Below are 21,220 nucleotides of genomic sequence, written 5' to 3'. Positions count from 1 at the left end.
GTTTTAAATTCGAATTTGTTATTGCGTATTGGTTCGATTATAGAACGATTGTAAACGTTTCAGAAAATTGATCAAATTGAAAATAGTTCGTTTGATTTTCGGCAATTCTCTTCAGTGGTAGGTGTTATATAACAATTACTATGGTTATTGAAATATTGGATGTAAATGGGGTTTGCTTGCAAAACCTCCGCTGACGAAGTCGCGGGTAACAGCTAGTATGTATATAATATAACAAAATTATTGTAAACGATTGCTCGAAGTTCGATACCAAAAAAGTTTCATGCTAGAAAATTTCATGCCAAAAAAATTGAAAGATTAAGAAGTGTAAAATTCAAAGATAAAACGTCAAAAAAGTTTTCTTTCTAATATGCAGGGTGGTCCAAAAGTCAGTTAACCGTTAAAGACTAAGTTGCAATTGATTAACAAAAAATATAATGAATACAATTATATTTTTAGCCACGTTTTCACCAATTTTGTGAAAACAAAACTCAATTGTTCTAAACTGAGAAACAATTCAAACTCACGAGTGCATTTGAAACATAATCACAAAAAAAAATTAATTGACTCTGGGTCCCTTTGCACGTTGTTGTTATAACTTAACGTTAAGAATATTAACAGAACGTTTTGTGATTTGTCTTCATAAAGCTCCATTTTTGGATGCACTAAGAGTAGTTACACAGTCTGAGAAAACAGTAAAAATAAGCAAAACAGAAGGAATATAAAAGCATAAAAGCTTTTTATAGAAGTAAACTAGATAACAAGAATGAGTAAATAAAAGAGCAACGAAACAATGATAACATTTCCCAAAAATGTTGGTTAATTTTGCTTATGTTTATCAAGTGAATGCTTGCTAGCAAGCATTTCACACGATGAACCTAATACGTACTACAGTATTAATACATTGACATCATGAGCTACATAGCATATGTAGCACATTATATCAAATCGATGCCTCAAATATGAATCCTCAAATTGGAATTCAAAACTGAAGATAAATCTAGATTTCATTCTTTGTATAAAACAGCCATTGATGTATAAACGATTATTTATTTATGAATACATTTAATCTCAATAAAACTCTATCCAAAGTTTACGAAAAAAATATTTTTGGATAACAAACTTTCTTGATTATCTGGTAAATGAAGTACATTCTCGTAAAGTGTACCAAACTTTATCTTTATATACTTTACGACTCCAGGGAGAGGAGTCGTAAAATATGTAAAGATAATACTCATGTTTCCACTCCTAAAATTTTTCACAGATAAATAAATATTTGAAAAAAGTTTACAAGATGACGATTTTGATATTTAATAGCTATTTTTGCAGATTTTAAAACGATGATATGTCCAAAGAATAAATATTAAATTTAATATTATATAAATTTAAATATAAAATAAAGGATTTTGACTGGAAGATAAACTGAAAATATTGTAGTTATGGGAATATTTGAGTTCTGAAATTGAAGTTAAATCACAAAATTAAATTATTGAAGCTTAAAAGAAGTCGAATCATTATAGATTTGGCAAGCGAAATAAACAAAAACTGATTAGATCAGTCGATAAAGTAGCCGGTAAATCTAATATAATTCAAAATTTGATTATATAAAGTTTAGATAGGTAAAGGAAGACATTCTAATCGTACGTCAATTATTAAAAATCGATTTTAAGATAAAAAAAGTGGGCTCTAAAGGAATACAAGCCAATGAGAGGAAATTTTAAGATCTATGTTAGGAAAGATTAGAAAAGACAAAATAATAAATTCTCTAATCACGCAATTAAGCTGTGATCAAAGAATTTAGTTGTCCAAAAGAATTTGAGAATTAAAGATGGGAGGACAAAAGCATCTAGACAGAATCATCAAGAATTAAGTGTTTTGGTCACGTAAACAGAATGGGGAGAAAGAATAGGAAAAGTAGCTTAAGCTATGGGGATAGAGAACTGGGGAAATGTAGAAATTGATGGGAGGATCAAATCAAGAAAGACATAGAAAGAAGAAGCAAGTATAACGAGATTGAAAGGAAAGATTTATGAAAAGACAGAAATACTTGACGGATATTATTCGAAATCCAACCTTCGGATGAGGATAGAGTTTAACAAGTAATTGTTTGAATTTATTGAAAATATTTATTCATCAAATATGGATTACACCACGAAGTTTTATCACGTTAGCTATTTTATTACTCTAAATTTTAAAGTTTTATTTAATATTCTTGCTGTATTGTGAAGAAACTGCACAGCAACGGGATAATTCAGATGTTCATTTTACTACTATGGAGAATAAGGGTTTAAATTCTAGTTATTAGCTCATTATAGTAAACAATTTTTGCTTCAACTTTTTATATTAAACAAATTCTAATATCCAGTACCAAACTTTCTACATCCGAATTTTATTTTTATTTAAAACACGAACAAATAAATCATTATTTTTCTTGATCATTTTTCTAAATTTTTCCGTAAAATCATCAATTTCTTTTCCTGCATCAATATTCAAGGGAAATAATAAATTTAAAATATCTATCACTGATGTTTTAATATATAAAATATCATAAATAAACTATATTAAATTAAGAAAATGTTGTGTCCCTTCATCTATTTAGTAAAATAACCATAAATATAGCATAAAATTATAATTTTAACTTTAAAAAAAAAACAATCCCTAAATTTACAGCAGATGTTGCTTCACCGTCAAGCAATTCTGTTACGCAGTGAAGCATACATAATTTTATTACGTTACATAGCATTTATTAATTAAATAAAAAGTCGAAGTCTATCATATATAAATTACTTACTTTTTACTTAAGAATATGTATTTATAGCTATTAAATTCAAACGAACACCATTATATTTATATATGTTGAATTTATGATAACAGTAAGAGGATTTTCCTACGGTATACGCCTGTATACTGTAGAAAGTAGATGAAAGTAATTAAAAACACCCAGATTATGACTTTAAAATCTTACATAGATCTTATAAATTTAATAAAGGACTTAAGAAAACAATGGCATAAAATAACTGGTCTTATAGGTGATCCAATAAAACATTGTTAGCTACAATTTTCGAATTGTACGTATATACATATATATCGTCGTTGTCGTTCATCTGTCTGTCCTCCTTAAATCTGGGGAAGAGAGTAAGATAGATGAAAACTTAGATTAGATATGAATGGATAAGGAGCATCAAACCTCGATTAACTAAATAAGAACTTCTGTCGTGGAACATAAGTCACGTAATATTTTAAAATTAAAAGATGAAAATTGCAGCCCGAAATTGTGAGAACGTCACAAGGAATAATTGCTCGCTTGATAATATATTTAGATTTATATCATTCTAAACTAAATATTTATATAAGATAATCTAAGCACAGTTAAGAACGTTGGTTCGGTTCCTATTCGAGTTTAAATTTATTTTTTTTGCTTCCTTTCTTTACTTGAACATGAAAGTTACTTTACAAACTAAAATTCATTTGTTAGACATAATTTTGTATTTTCTATTAAGTCACTTAGAAATTTCACAAGAAATTTTTTATTTTAAAATAAAATTTTTAATTTATAATAAGAATTTATTGACGTTAACTGTCACAGGTTACACGAATTTCGGTACTTTAAAATTCATAAATTTTTAAAAGTATTTTTATATAAAATTAGAAGATAAACTTTAAAAAGTTCAATGATTTATTTACTATTCTTTCGCATAAAAGTGTAATTTATATGAAGATAATTTTGACACATAAAAATTTAGATACATATATATAAGATAAATAAATCTGCAGTATCATTTAAGACATCAATATTTAAACAAAAAAATTTTAAATCAATAACATTAACATAAAAGGTAATAAAATTAAGAAATTTAATTCAAACCAATTAAATGACAATAAAAATCACTAATTTTAAGTATTGTCATTTTTAATGTGTTGCTATTTAAAGGATTAAGTGATAAAATTAAGAGAAAAATCCTTCATAAATTATTCATCTATTCGAAATTAGAATGTATGATCCGCACTAATCGAATATAATTATGCTAACAAAGTTAATGTACAGTACATCTAATTATTCCTTCGTTGTATAAAATAAATTTATAGGCAAATTGTTTTCTTTAGAACATAATGTTCCTGTGAATGCCCTAAGATTAGAGTTGATTAGATTTAATTTATTCCCATATTTTGTAAGAGGTAGACTACCATTAAGATTTTAATGAAAATAGTTGATAATAACCCTATGTTAGATAAATTAATTAATATTTAGTATAATAATTAGAATAACTGAGTGTATCAGTTATTCTAATTATTATACTAAAGTATTGAATAAATAGTATTAGTTTAGTATTGAATAAATAGTTCATACACTGTATGAAAAACATTTATTGGGCTATAGTTTTCAAATTGCAGTTCAATGTCTGCCCGACTGTCTTTTGTGAGTGTCGAGAAGGGAGCTAGATAGGTAAAAATCGCGACCAGAATAAAACGTTTATGAGTCAGAGATCTCGATTAACTATATACATTTTTGCTTAAAAATTCAGAAAATTTTTATTTATTTAAATGAAATTTTATAGTTCTAATTATTAATAAATGTTTAATAATCAATTTTATTTATCTTTAATAATAAAAATTTTAATAATATTACTTAAATATTATTCGAAATTCAAATATTATTTTTAATTTATAAATTATATTTGAAATTTACAAAATTGTTTTAAAACTATTTTGATGGGTCTATTTAAATTTTAAATATAATTAATCTCATTATTTCACAATAATTAACATTTCTACATATAAATATTTATAGTACAGAGCTATTAAAAATTATTAAAGAATTAAATTATAATTAAAAATTTTTTTAATTTACTTTTTAATATTCATGTGATTAAAACGATAAATTTTAAAAGCATAAACGTGAGTAATTATGAAAATATCAATGTATGCTCCTCAGCATCATTTGTTGAATAGATGATGCTGAAGAGCACATAAAAATCTCCTCAAGCATTTACTTGATTCTTTACATAATTTCTCATGTCAATCTTAATAATCCCATGAATATTCGAGGAGATTCTTGTATACTCTACAGCATCTTTTATCCAGTTTTTATACAGAAGATTATCACGTAAGTAAATAATAAAAGATAGGATAAATATTCTTAAATATTCTTAATCCTTAACATTCGTATTATAGAATATCATAAAATAATCAATATTTGCATATATAATTAATAAAGCTATACAATTAAGGCGTTTCAATCTAAATATTTAATTTAATTATCAGTAATTAAACTCACGTTAATTGATTAATTAAACTGTTCATTTAATTAAGAGAAACTAACTTTACATAAATAATAATCTACAATTCAAAAAATAAATAAAAATTATTACGTATCTAATTAATATTTTTTTAAAATTGCAGACCTATAGATCCCCAATGTCTGTCCGTTCTTCTTTAATCTCGAAAAACGGAGTTAAAATATAAAATAATTACAAAAAAATCATTATTTTTTATCTCAGTAATTATATTTATTTGAATAGAACTTTTAGACTAAACTTAATCAAGAAATAATTCTTCCAACTTTATTCAATAAAAAAATACGTCATATTTTCATTAAAATTGAAACATTATTTTTGAATAATTCACACAATTTATAGATTATTGGAAAAAACTTACAGGAAATGCACTGTTATTTTCGGATAATTGAAACACTCCAACTGGGTAAAGTCCATATTCGCCACGCGTTGTGTTCAATGGCTTTCTAGCAATAAGGGTGTAATTTCCTTCAGCATCACCATTTTCATCAATATAAACCATATAGCCCATAGCACCTAAAAAAATATCAGTTAATCTCAATAGATTTGCTAAGATAAAAATATTACTTTATAAATTAAATTAATTATGAGAAGTTGTAATTTTTATATTAACATATTATTAATTTATAGAAGAAAATAAGAGTTTTTTTATATCATTTATCGTTTTTTAAGTAATACTCATCGATTTATATAAATGGAGTGATTTGAAGATGCTACTTCTTCGAAAGAAAAACACCAGAGAGAACGGATGATCTTTTGGATATTAGTTTTATTATATATTTTACTTTCATCTTAACTAAAGAAAACATTTGAATTAATACTCGTATAATGTATTGAACAAAAAATACGATGAGGCAAAAGAATTATTTTTAACTTTAGCAAGATAAACACTCCTTTTTCCTCCGCATCTTCCTCATCATTTGTTGGATGAAGGTAATGTGCAGTAGTAAATAATGCTGTTAATTAATTTAATTATATAAAAATAATAAAATTTTAGTATTTTAATAATACTGTTTATTTTATAAAGATAATTTAGATATTTTTGTGGAAATTAAATAAATTTTTCAGACCTAAAAACAAGTATAAAATGAGGTTGAATTTGTTTACAATTTTGTAAAGAATGATAAATTAGAGATGCATTTTTCTCACTGTTTTTCCAATTCAGTGAAAGGAGGGTGTAGAAAGATAATAAAATTTGATATGCCTGATTAATTTTGTGTTTAGAATTCTCTTTAGATGTTAAGTAACATCCTAAACAACATTCTTCACACTATGGACTTTGTTTGCTAATGAATTTGTCTATGTGAAGTTACTACAGCTCCATTATCTAAGCTTTGATAGGTATAGATTCCTTTGGTCACGTAGTAATTACTAAATTATTAAGTTTAGTCATAATTGAAAACGATGGAAGTTGTTTGATTATAGCCTAAATAATAATTAAATTGGCTGTAATAAACAATAAATACAACAGAAAATCGTAAAACATAGAGATTATTATATGAAAAATTCAAATTGATGAGGTAGGATCTTGTAAAATTCGTTCTTTTTCTGTGACGTATTAACTGAATATAAAACAAAAATTGATGATGATGATGATAAATTTATTTATTTAGGCCCTATTTATTTATTGTCTTCGACCAAATATTAATAATATATTTATTTTAATTTTTTAAATTATTTCTTGAATGGAATAAACGTATGAATTGGTTAAATCTTAAAAAAATATACAATTACTTACAAAGAATACATTCGTCTTTATTGCAATTAATTCAAGTTTTTATTAAATAGCTAATAAATATAAAATTGTTTGCCTTATCATAATTATAAATCTCAAAAGAAGCTTATAATTAAATTATTTATTATTTTAAAAATATTCTATTGAAAGACCGAATTTGAGGTTGAAAATACAGCAAAACCTGTGTAAACCGTACGGTACAGAATACATTTTCCGGTTATGGCAGGTTTCAACAGGTATTTTTATTGTAGAAAATCGCTCCGTTTCGAAGAATTTTATCGTTTTAGACAGGTTTTACTGTAATAACATTTTCTTGGCATGTAAGAATTGTGTGAAATGCTTAAATGTTTTTATTAGATAAAGTAAAAATTGCTATTTTTATTTGATATATCGATGTATGTTGGATGTGAGTTCATATTTTCTTACTTATCTTAAAGGAAAACATCAATACTGGTTATAATTTTATTTAATATATTTTTGTGTTATAACAAAGAAAATAATATTTATTGTAATAAAGGCCAGCCTTGTAACAAGTATAAAAATTATTTATAAGCTATGTAATTTTTTTTTTCAATTAAGACCGTACCAATATACCTGTCAGGTATACGGGTATGTGTGTAGCAGACATTAAGTTTCTGTAATGCACAGTATACAGCTAATGCTTAATTAATTAAAGAATAAAATTATCATAAATTATTCTTACTTCTATAAGTTTGGCCTTTTATGTATTCAAATATAACATGACCATTAAATGGGTCTTTTTCTTCCTTTAAGCAATTATTCAATGCTCTTGCATACACGTATACAGCATCGTATAAATATGCACCTTCTGCTGGTACCTTAAATATAAAGAAAATATGTGTTATAAAATACATATATAAAGTATTAAAAATATAACATTTCATTTGTATGTCAAATTTTTCATTAATTACTCTTGTATAACTAAAGCAGGTTAAACATGCTCAAGAAGACCAGAAAGTTGAGATGTAGATGCAAAATTGGTAAGAACTAAACAAAATTTCTTTATTTACAGAAAAAAAAAGTCATGTTTTTTCTCTTAAAAAATATTATATTTTAATAATTTAGAGTTAAAAAAATTAAATTATTTTTAGTTGTAAGAAGATGCAATCCGTGGTTTAAGTGCTCTTCACTATTGAAGTAAATAAACATTTTACAATTTTTATAAAATTTGTATCTGATTATTAATAACGACGTGTGATATAAAAATTGTAGGAAGTAAGAATAAATGTTTTCAAGTAAGAAGTTTAACGCCTGAAGATAGTTTTCAAGGACGTTAAAAATCAACAATGTATACATATAATGAGTAAGTATAAGGTTACTTTTAAACAGGGGTCTGATATGATAAGTTACCTTTCGGAATGATGTTAAATGTATATTTTCTTATCGTTTAAAAAATAAACTTTTGGTAATTTAATAAAATGTTTCTAGTAAATTGTATATAAAGAAAAATTAGCAACTAAATTTTAGAATTTGGTAATAATTTTAATGCATTTAGGTAATATATGACTACAAAATCTTGAATTTTATATTAAATCCCTTCACTTATATACTTTGATCTTCTAGTTTCTAACAATAAATTATTGTAATGCTGTCGGTGATGCAATTACTGAGGATACAATTGAGGTAATTGTGATGACATTACGTCAATGGTAGTAACTTTTAGGGTTAGTCAGCTATATTGATGCAATCATTTTCGATACTTATGGCGATGATATTACGTCATTGATGATAGTATTTTGTCAGTGATTATGAAAACAAATGACACTTTACTCATTCATGACGTCATTGAAAGTAACAGCAACATTTTGTCTTAATTTTTAGACTTGTGAACTGACACACATTTAAAGTATTAAATAATTTATTTTAAAATAATTCAGTTTTTTCACCTTTAAAATCGGAAAACCTCAGAGGAAAAATATAAGATTTCGTTGTTTTAGTATTAAAATATTTTATAAAAATGAATAAAAACATAATTTAGGAGAATAATTCTCGCTTTTTATTATTCGAAATTTGAGCAAATTAATTATGAAAAAATTCCAGCATTAACATAAAACAAATAAATTAATATATATTAAATAATACAGGGTGGACCAAAATCAGTTAACTGATATATATAAATGCCTATATGCTACTATTCTTAATTCAATATCTTAAAATACTCCACAGTGAACAAAATTTTGGCCATCCTATATTACAACTAATTTTCTGGAATACAATAAACAAATTTTTATTTTTGCACAAACAAGTGTTCAAATATTAATTATATAAATCCTTCGTTATAAAAAGTATCATAACTTTAAAAAAACAGCTAGAAATAATGTTGCTGGACTTTTCCGGCATTATTTATTTGTTTTCATCCTCAACAATTGCTTTAAGTCTTCAGATTTCTTCAGAAGAAATTCAAGGTGTGGAACCATAACTCTCGAACCAATGGTCCGATTTTCCTGAAAATTTCTAACTACATTTTGCCCTAACACACAAACCATCCATTAAAATATCAGAAATTTTTAACAAAATGAACAGGAGTTATTAAGCTTCAAATTGGGTGAACAACAAACTCTCTACCCACAAACACATTAACATTCATACATACAGAAAAACACCCCCAATTATTATCTTACAGACTAAATNTTTTTGGACTAACTGTCATACTTTCACTCTAATGTAAAAGCCGGAAAGTAAAATTATTAAAAATTAAATTTTAATTTTAATTCAGCAAAAATATTTGCAATTTTAATATAAAAAAGATTTATTATATTTATAATTTTTTTTATTTTTAAATTGATTTATCATACTCGAGTAAACAAGGATTAAAATTTATTGACTTAGTTTTAAAACTTCTAAGTAACATTAACCTGTTTAAAGTCGATATCATTATAATAATAATTAAATTTAAAAAAACGTCAAGAACTTTAACAGTATCTTGTATCAAATTAATTTAACACGATTGTTCCTTCAACAATTTTCCAACAATATTAATTAAAGATTAACAAAGCTTCAGATTACAGAAACTTAAATGTACAATCCTTTGTAAATAATGCAACAAAAATTTATTCTAAAATAAAATTAGTTTACTTTTTAATAAATTTTATTACATTTTAAAATAGTTTTTTAATACTAGTGTTCTGTAGAGCAACTATAAATTGTGGCCCAAAAATCTGTGAACCGAGCTAATGAATTTATTAATATCTTGATTAACCGACATTTGAGCCACATTATTTTAATATAATTTGCTAAATTGAAGAGTAATAATTATATATTTTACTTATTCTATAGATTATATATTAACATAAAATCATATTCATGAGACTTGATGAAGAAATTGCATCTTCATTAAGTCGGCATTTTCTGCATCTTCTTTATCAAATAATGCAAATTTAATTCGTTTTAATTAATGGAACTCGCGTAAGACGTGAGTTGGAATTTCTTTTAATAGATTTGGTGAATAATTAAAGCATGAAATGAAACATAATTCGTTCGATGTGTAAACATTCATTATCACTTTCATTAAGAAAATTGTATTACTTATCACTAGAATCAATGAACTTCGTTAAATATGTAAACAAAATACAATTTATCATCAGTTAAATAACAAAATATGCATTGATTTATGCACTGATGGTATATAAATTCAGTGTTTTTCTTATGTTTGAAATTGAATTTTTAGTTATTTTTTTAAATAACTAAAAATAAAATAAAGAAAGCTTTATTTTTTATACAGAATCATTATTTATATAATGCTAACATTTACAAAGTTATTGTTAACATCTAAAACAATAAATAAAAGTATGCAGCAAAATAATGAATTAAGACAATCGAAAGGCATAAATTTGACTAAAAAAATTCAATTAAACATATAAGAATTAATTGAATTTATAAACTATTATGTTCAGAAATATTTTCTTCTTTTCATACATTTATGAGCAACGTTCAATAATAAAATGAAACACATATCCACAACACCTGTATTTAAACATATTTTTTAAACCAAAGACATATAGAATATATATATATACCGGTATATATTTGTATCTAGTAAATCGGAGCCTCCTGCCTCGAATATTTTCATATCTAGTCTGGAGTTTTATCTACAGTCGACCCCCTATAACGTAGGTTCCTATAACGGAAATTCCTATAACGTAGCGAAAAAATTGTAGCAACTTTCGTATAACGTACCTCCTATAACGTCGTTTCGCGAGAAGATTGATAGAGTCTGGACCAATAGTGGATGAGCAGCCGAACTACTTTTCTCCGACCCTGCGCCACGCTACGGAGCGGCTAAATTGAGTTTGCTATCGTCTGTTTAGTATTATATATAAATTATATATAAATTAGGTACTGTACATATAATTATATATTAATTATATATAAATTAGGTACTGTATATATAATTATATATTAACTTAATTTATTGTAACTTTATTATAATTATATATATGCTTTCTGCCGCCTGGCAACACGCTACGGAGATTTTAGGCTAGTAAGTTGAGTTTATTATCGTCTGTACAGTATGTAAATTAGGTACCGTAAGTCTAATACAGCACTAATTTTATACATTTCTTGTGAAAGAAACACTTCTTATTCAACGGCCATAAAAATTATTTATATTAATGATGTCTCCAAAGTTCAACGAAGTCTTCGCAGAAAAATAAGTTGTTAGAAATCGCGGCCGCCGTTTAATGTGCTGTTCCGCGATGAAAACCAGCTTTAAGCAACGGCGTAGTCGAACGGTACACACTCGGTAAGTAATCCTATAATTTTTTGTTTATAGCGTAGTTTATACGGATTATTCCCAAAAAATTATACGTGTTTTGGAAATGTTGAGTGAAATTAGTCTAGAATCGGTTAATTTTATAGAAGAAAACCTTTCAAACAGCCTTAGTCCGTAAAGTTCCCACCTATCGGGCTGCGATTGGCTCATGTATTTAATCGTTCCTACAACGTAATTTTCGGTAAGCGTGGAACGTATCTAAGCGTTATAGGGGGGGGGGTCTACTGTATCTTATACCGTTCTCGAGATTAAGAAAGGACAGCCAAACAGATGGACGACAGTTTTTTCAATAAGCTGATCCAAAGCAGAACAATATGGGGATAAACCCGGTATACCCGACAGGTGTACCTAAAAAGGTACACCAGCACGTACGTGGCCAGCTTAAATCAAATGCCAGGAAGTATATAACTTGCACATAATTTATAGAATTAAAATTGTCTGTATCTTTTACCACTGATTAATCTACAAAGAAAAAAAAACGAGCCATTTTTCAAGCAAAAACAATTGTTTGTTAAATTATTGTCAGGTAGAAGGAAAAAGCATCGAGTGTGAGAAAATGTAAACATAATTAGTTCTTAATGATGATAAAATAAATTCTTTCACTAATAAGAAAAATATATATTTGTTCAGAGCTCTCACACTAGAACAACTAAATAAGATCTCTTTTTTTTCCTCTGTGGAAACTAATGCTTCATTATTTCTGTATTATATTATTTCCTAATTAAGTAAGAAAACTGTGGTAATTATTAATAAAGATCGTAATTAACACGTATAAATGAGCTTTCCAACGTTTTTTAGTCGCTTAGCGTATTGAAAGAGGATGACATTGTACAAGAATACGCTTTACCGCCATCTCGGGTATGTCGAGCTGAAGGAGATGTATTTATTTTGTACGAACTAATTTGTAATGTTTTCATATTTTTATGTTTCTCTCTTTTAATTTACTAAATAAAAATGTTTACAAATGTAAAATTTATTTTAGAATCTTTTATCATCAATTTTAATCAAAAATATTTAATATACACATTTTCACATTTTAAATGTAATTCCTACTGACTGTCCTTCTTCAATCTCGAGAACGGTGTTAGATAGATGCATAGCGAGACAAATTATGGAAAGCGTAGGTGCAAAAGGTCCAGTTCAACTGTATACTACTTCCGGAATAGACCGGAAATCACGTGATTTCAATTCAAATATTTTAGTCTAAACGGAGTTACATAGATGACCGGCATGACTCTTTTATTAATAAAAGAGTCATGCCGGTCATCTATGTAACTCAGGAAAAGCACTAAAAATCTATGTAACTCAGGAAAAGCACTAAAAATCTATGTAACTCAGGAAAAGCACGATGTACAGGGGCATGACGTTACTAATTTGAGATCGAGAGCATATATTTTAAATTAAACAAATTAGGAATATAATTAAAAATTTTTGCTCGTTATTTTAGGTTAAATTTTATTATTGTTACTATTTTTTAAATATATTAAGATTTCTGAAATAATACAGTATGTAACCTAATTATACGACCACTAGTGGCGAGTGGATAAAACCACTGACCTCTGATAGTCTTGGGTTCGCATCTCATCAACGGGTTGGCCACATGGAGAGTTTTCCGAGTGTTTTTCACGTATGTAATGGCTTAAATAGGGGTTAGTTTTTCGTAGAAGTCTTGCCGGAATGCAGTATCCTTGGTGGATCGTCCTTGTGTTGTGTTGCCTTTACCCATCAATCAATTCAATCCATTTGTAAGACCAGTAAACATTAATTTCAAATTAGTGTATTTTAATAATTTATACATCTTGTTGTTTCCCTATATTTTTGGTAATGGTATTCCCTGTAGGTTCTCTATAGCATTCAGATCAGGTCTTAAAGCTGGTTATTCTACTAAAGTGATGTTTTTATTAATAAATCATCATTTTGATCAGTTAGAAACAAGACAGCTGGCATTGTCTTCTTGAAAAATCCAGTTATTTCCTGCTATCAAATATGCTATTAGAAGAAGATGAATTTCTAAGAGTTCTAGTAACTTTTTGAATTAAATTCCACCTATTCAAAGTTCATAGTAATTTGAATGCGTGGCATTTTCTTCTAAAAAACAGGGTAATTTAACCGTTGTAAAAGGCCAAATTATCCTGTTTTTTAGATGAAAATGCCACCCGTATCATTAATGAACAACTGCCAAATGAACCTTTCCTGGGTTCTTTCCAAAAATGAAGCCAGTAATAAGCATTACCATTCGGTCTATCAAGATTCATTTTTTTACGTGACAAAATTACTTTTATCCATTTCAATAATTGTTCGTGTATATTTTTTGTTTATAATGCTTTTTTTAGAATGGTTTATCCTTCTCTTTTCCTAAGTAATGTTCTTAATTTTTAATCATATTTAATTCCTTATGTAATAACATTATAAACATCAGTCTTTGATCTTCCAATTTGTCTAGCAATTTCTCTCTTTGATCTTCCTTCAGGTTTAAACTTCATAATTTCACCAAATTTACACTAAGATCTTTACCTCAAGGCATGCTGATACATTGTTTACATTTTGTTAATTTAGGAGGAAACCTACGGTTTCATATTTACTTTTTAAAGGAGGATTTACTACCAAAAATTTTTCAAAAATTTCTTTAAAATTAATAACATGTTTAGTCGACTAGAATGATAAAAAATCGAATGCTACGCTTCATCACCCCCTCGAGAATTGCGAGCTACAGGTTGAAAAATTTCATCATATACAAACTAATTTCTAATATTTTGTAATTTTTCTACTCTTATTTTATAAAGTATAAAGCTGTTTTAAATTTTAATCGCAAAGATATTAAATTCTTTGATTTATATTTATAAATATTATAAAATGTAGATGCTACTTATATACAGCAAGTCCTCATTTAAAGCTGTTTCGTTATAATGTCATTGAGGAAAGATACAAGTAAATTTGTAATCATTTACAATTATCGCCGTAGAATTTTCTTCATAAACAGTAAAATTGTTCCATGAGATGCAAATTAAATGCTGGAGGTCGTAAACACGATCCAATTAAAATAATATTAATCAAATTATATCCTGTTTATATCAATTAGTCTATGGTATAATTGGTTTCGTTACATGGTCTTGTTTAACCTCGCAGTTTCCTATCGAAGAGATTAAGTGAGGACTTGTTGTAGGCCTACTTAAAATTTTAAAATAAATTTATTTAAAAAAATAATATATTAAACTATTTAATATATTCCTGTTTATTTTTTATATAAAACGTTTTTAGCATAATTTATTGGAATCCTACTCGACAAATTCTTACATTCGATCAATTGATATATAAAATATTCTAGCTTAAAAAAATAAAAAAAAGTTTAAGTAAAATTCGTTTTTAGATTTATTTTTATAAAAAAAAATTGTGTAAAATTCAACGTTTCTTGTAAGTAAATCGATAAAATTATATTAAACATTTTTAGCATTTTTTTCTTTATTATTATTTATAAAATCCAGATGACTCCTTCGAAATTTAAAAATATGAAACTTTCCAAAAATTAATAAAATAAAAACTTCTTTTTAAAGCTAAATTTAAAATGAAATTTAAAAAAATATAAAGCTCGTAAAATACGTTAATTAATTAATATGATTAATGTAGTAATAAAATATTTTAATTAACATTAAGTCCTATCCAATTTAAATGTTTGGATAATATTATTGTTTCCAGGAAATCAACGTTCAGACTCAAAGGCCAGTGTTCTAGTAAGTAATTTTATTATTAAGTTTTGGTAGAATGTTGTTTATCCAACATCTGTGTAATCGTTTTTGACATCTTCATTTTTGTATTGGTAAATAGAAAGCATTCCTAACTGAGCCACTGTATTGTTATGATAGTAACTGCTATGATTCAACACTACTCTGGTAGTGTAAGAAGTAACTCAGTCTGCTTTTATAACAGCGACTACCTCTGCTTAACTTAGTGTTATAAAGCTCGTTTCGAAGGAAGAAATCTTAAATGATGTCACTAAATCTTTACGAAATCAGAGTTCGATTTACGATTGCTTAGTTCTCAAGAAACCAATTAGGCATATAATAAGCCTAATTGGGCAAAAGCAATTAGGCCAAGATAATAGGCCATAAAATGTAAGATTTATTATAATTACTGACATATACAATCTTTCGAATCTACTTGTTTAACTTTGAATTGGAAACGTTTTAAGCACTCACAAAAATAAATTAATTGTTTTCTTTGCATTAAGAGAAATAATAATAAAAAAGAAATTTAAAAATCATTTAATTGATAATTAATTAATTATAAACACAAAAATTAATTTTTACAGCTTCTATTGTTTATAAAGTTCATCTAAGTTTAACCCCGTTAATCTTTATAAACAATAGATTAGAACTACGATAATATCCTTTCTTCATGTTATTCAGATTTACATTTTAATTAAAGAAAAAAAATCCATAACTCATAAAATCAGATAATGAAATAATAATTTACATTTTTCACCATTTCTAAGATATAGAATTATGTTTGATCAATAAAGAAGCTCATAAACTTCCTTCATCAATCAATAAAATTTCTTTAGGGAATTTCTTAGATTATAATTTACTTATCGTACATTTTAATCCAGGCACTAAAAATAATTAATAAAATGTACTATTTTCACTGGCGGATAAAGCATTGGAAGGGCACAAGTTTTGAGGCCTCTTGTTCTAAGTACTAAAGAAGTAATGCATGGTATCAATTTATTACATTTCGATCGATCGTTTCCTTAAAAATAAATCTCTAAATCTCTAGATAAAAATGGTATCTGTACCTGAGATTCGCAAATGTATTTTTTCTGGAGCTGCTAACTTTCGGAGGCCCCAGACAATCGAAGGCCCCAAGCGCGCGTAATGCTTACATTTTTTTCGTGCTTCCTGATGAAATTTAATTTCGAATGTATTTAAATCATAACTAAAAATTCCATAAAAATTATTAAACTTACAACTTTTTACTTTTTAAGATAATTTTAGAAAAAACCAACATAAATAACATTTTAAAAATGAAATTTTTAATTACTAAAAGTCCCATTTCTTTAAATATAAATATGTTAATTAATATCGAAACCTCTCTAATATCATGAATAACCTATATAAATTTACTAGCTACTTAAATAAATTAAAATTTTCAATTGTTTGAAGTGGTTTTCTTGTCTTCGGTTGAATCGGTTGAATGCAACCCGATTCAACCGAAATCAATTGAATTTAAAAAATTAATATTTAAAATTACATTTGTTTTTCTCCAGAAAATCTATAAAAAAATTATTAATTGATCATGATTACGGTTAGTTTAAACAAGTATTGCTTTTACTAACTCAAATAAAATTGAAAAGTTACAAATACAAATAAGAAATAAAATAAATATTGGAGGTTTTTCGTTATGTATAGATGTTAGTGTATGTGGGAAGCATGATTTTTGAAATTGAGCCATTAGTTCGGGAGATATTAGGGAAGTTAAGAATACTACGTGACAATAAATTGATCGTCAATCGTAATGAAGTTGCTCTGAATAGGATTAAAAATAGGAAACAAAAATTAATAAAAAATTGCATTTTAATGAAGGAAGCTTTACTAAAATATAAATTTTAGTTTACGAATTTCTAATCGCGGCAAGTTCGTATTAAAAACTTTTTATGCTATTAATTATGATAAAATTCTAAGGATAGAGATGAATTTTATAAACAATTGTAAATTGCAATAACGAGTAAAATCTTTAAATATGACCCCCTCGAGATATAACATGTGACCCCTCCATCTCCCATCCCCTGGACATTTAACCATAAAAATTCAATAGTATTAATGTTCCTAAAACACAAACCTCTCTGTGAACTTTCAGAAATATTTCAACAAAAGGCACAGGAGTTCTTAAGCTTTGAAGTGTGTGAACACAATCGTGCCACATACACACGTACACACACACACACACACACCCCAATTATATACATATACAATTGTAGACCTGTAAATTCCCACTGTCGTCTGTCTGTATTTCTGTCCGCCTGTTCTTCCTTAATCTCGAGAAAGAAGTTAGATAGATGTCCGGCATGACTTTATTACTAACAGGAAAAGTATGGTGTATAGGGGCAAGACAGTACTAAAATGAGAGCATTGTAACAAATATTTGCTCTCTAAAATATAAATTTATAATCATTATTGTTAGAAAAATATTAAATTTGGTATATATTAATTAATTAATTAATTCGTAAATTAAAATTCTATAAACAAAGTAAATTCTAAAATGTCATAATGTATGCAGTAAATGTATGCTTTCATAATAATAAAAATGGCTGACAATCATTATACTTTTTATTAAACCTTTCACGGACCCCCGACGTTTCACTCACCCCTAAATTAATTTTAATTTGCCAAGGACCCCTGGGAGTTCCAAGGATCCCCAGGGGTCCGTAGGAACCACTTTGGGAAAAATTAAATGCAATTTGAAAAAAAGACAAAAAATCAATTTGGTGAGGAAATGTAAAATATTACGAGCATCCTACAGTTGTATTAGCAAAATAAGGCCAGAAAAATACTTTTGTATTTTCTTGAATCACAATAACATTGCTTTAACGAAACAGTGAGTATATCTAATAATGCGAGCTTACGAAATATCCGCACCATTCTTACAACCCAGATATAACACATTAATTAAACTTCTAAATTGTCCTAAATTTAATAATGGCGTCAACACATTTTTTTTATCGTATGCCGAAGTTTAGATGGATTTAGGAATCGATGGGATAAAGCAAGGCGACATATTGGCCATAAAGGAGGTGCTTACAGGGAGAGCTTTCAATAGAAAACTGACCTGTGTTTAAAGATGTAGTGTAGCCCGTTTGGTTTATAAACATAATAAAAATAAAAAGTTTGTGATGCCCTATAAATAATTTTTGCACTTAAGCTCTATATTTTTACTTTGTTAATGATCATAATAGCTATAACCGTTATGCAATTCGATAGCATTTAACATAGATACAAGATATACAAGATATAAACTTATATAAGGACATAGTTCAGTCATCTAAGTGTATCCCCTTATTGTCGGCACTTTCAAATATATATCTTTGCCTCTATAGGGCAATCCCTAATTGTTCGATAAAACTCTAGTAATAAATACGAAGAATGACACTAATAAAAATTCCAAACGTTATAATGAGGTAATATTTCAAATAAGAAATTGGAAAAATGTTCAGCTTCGAGTAATTCTTCATAAATTATGATATTTATGAAACAATAAAATATTCACTTCTTTCTTTTTATTATAAAGCTATTTAATACATTTTAAATTAAATTTATACATTTTAAACAAATTTATAAATTTATAAAATTTAATAAATCATAATTTTGTAATGTTTCCATTAAACTTATAGAAACATTATAAAAATTGAAGTAAATAATACAAATATAACCATTTTATAATAGATAAAACACTCATTTATAATAATAGAAAATATCTAAAACATTTAGAGTACAGTAACAGTAGTTTTTTAAATTAATTAATCATTTAGATGTTTAAACACTAGTTTATTTCATAATATATAATAACAACGTTCTCGCGATTAAGGAAGGACAGACAGTGGGAATTTATAGGTCTACAACTTTTTCAAATTGCAGCCCAATTGTAAAAAGATCACTAACACTGGTCAACCTAAGAAACCAAAATCATCATCTATTTCCATACATTATTACGACCTCTTGTTAAATATAACTTCCTTATACTCATAGGAATAAGGCTTCATAAAATTATGCTTTTTATTTATGAATTATCATATAGGTATAAACGTTTTATTGATATAATTTAGATTCAACAAATGCTCTGGTTTTATATTTGACCAAAAAATGTGAATTCGAGCCATTATAAAAGATTTTAACACATAATGAGCAATTAATTATTCGTTGTAACATCGTCACAATGCTCTCAATTTTAATAGTGTCTTGACCCTGTGCATCATACTTTTCCTCTTAACAATACTGTCATGCAGGTCATCTATCTAACTCCGTTCAGGAGACAACATATGAATTGAACTAATGTAACCTATGGTCCAATCAGGAAGTTACTCGGGACCTTCTGCATCTATGCACCTATAGAGGCAGAAGGGCCTCGAGAAAAGGGTGATTTCTCGAGATTAAGACAGTCAGACAGACGGCTCATTCATTTGTATTGTTCTGAATCTGAACAGTTCTGGAATGTTTTCTCTTTAAGGAGTAATCCTGAAGAACTCAGGACTAACAAATATTTATTTATATTTCATATTAACTTAAATTTAAATCTTCAAGAGAAAACAATGTTAAGTCTGATCTCGATGGTCAGTACTATTCAGGTTTTTTTTAATATACTTATTAACATATAGTGCTATACAGGAATATTCAATACACTGCACTGGAGACATATGAAATACCTACCCAAAATAAACCTGAAACAAACTATTATTTTTGTTAAATATAAAATAAATTCTCATATTGTTAATGTTTCGTAGAAACAGTACCGAAGGTGTTATCTGGACCCCCTTATGTTGTGGGCCCTTAAGCATCGCTTAACTTCACTTAATTAATGATAGTTACGCCAAAACCCTAGAAATTTATTGATAAATGACCCAAATGACCTGTAATAATTTATCGACCCTCAGTAATTTATGACCCCTGAGGGATTTCAGGGTCGATAACTTACTATATCCTATAAATTCCAACTTATAGCTAGGGCAGTGGTTCTCAAAGCGGGTGCCGCGGCACCTTAGGGTGCCTCAAGAACGCCACAAGGGTGCCGCGAAATTTTTAAATAATTAAATTAAAATTGCTTAAAATAATTGAATTAAAGTATTAAATTAAATAAAAAATTAAAAAATACCTTTATAACAATAACTTTTGTTTTGAATGATTTTGTATTGTTTGGAAATAAACCTACTTACTTTAATAAAAAAAACTTTTATTTTTTTCAAAGTCTTCTCATCCTTCATATCTTTACTAACCGTAAAAAGCAAAATAATAAATAATAATAATAATAATAGGGGTGCCGTGATTTTTTTTAATAATTTCAAGTGTGCCACCTGACAAAAAAGTTTGAGAAACACTGCTTTAGAGTTTTATTGAGGAAGGCTTCCCATGCTGTTGATATCTTCATTTCTTGTTTGAAGTTAATGCAGTGCTTATTCCTGAGGGTGTTAAGGCAAATGTATATGGCCTCTAGCCATCTGAGGTGTTCTGTGCGGACCGTGGTTTGAATAATTCTGGCTAGAGGGAATAGCGGCTCTATTTCTGGGTCGGAGGAGTATACCGCTAAGGCGGTGTTGTTTCTATGATGTAGGGTGTCCGCTTTGTGTTCTTTGATTCTAGTTACTAAGTTGCGTTTAGTGGACCCGATGTAGAATACTTCGCTGTTGTCTCTATGATCGAT

General features: G+C 27.2%; 1 protein-coding gene across 1 annotated transcript in view; it reads right to left on the bottom strand.

Moving 5' to 3' along the window:
• The window catches only part of LOC111619487 (guanylate cyclase 32E-like), a 157,460-nt gene that overhangs the window by 39,014 nt on the left and 97,226 nt on the right, over nt 1-21,220 (bottom strand). The window contains exons 5-6 of the mRNA XM_023361216.1: nt 7,730-7,865; nt 5,653-5,807 (exon numbers count right to left, since the gene is read on the bottom strand). Of these exons, the coding sequence (XP_023216984.1) occupies nt 5,653-5,807; nt 7,730-7,865 (291 nt within the window). The remainder of the gene's footprint in view (nt 1-5,652; nt 5,808-7,729; nt 7,866-21,220) is intronic.

This window comes from Centruroides sculpturatus, unplaced genomic scaffold (assembly GCF_000671375.1).
Source record: "Centruroides sculpturatus isolate CEXI.00-Female unplaced genomic scaffold, Cexi_2.0 scaffold185, whole genome shotgun sequence".
Lineage (NCBI taxonomy): Eukaryota > Metazoa > Arthropoda > Arachnida > Scorpiones > Buthidae > Centruroides > Centruroides sculpturatus.
Note: the sequence above shows the minus strand (reverse complement) of the source record. Positions and strands in the feature narration are given on the sequence as shown.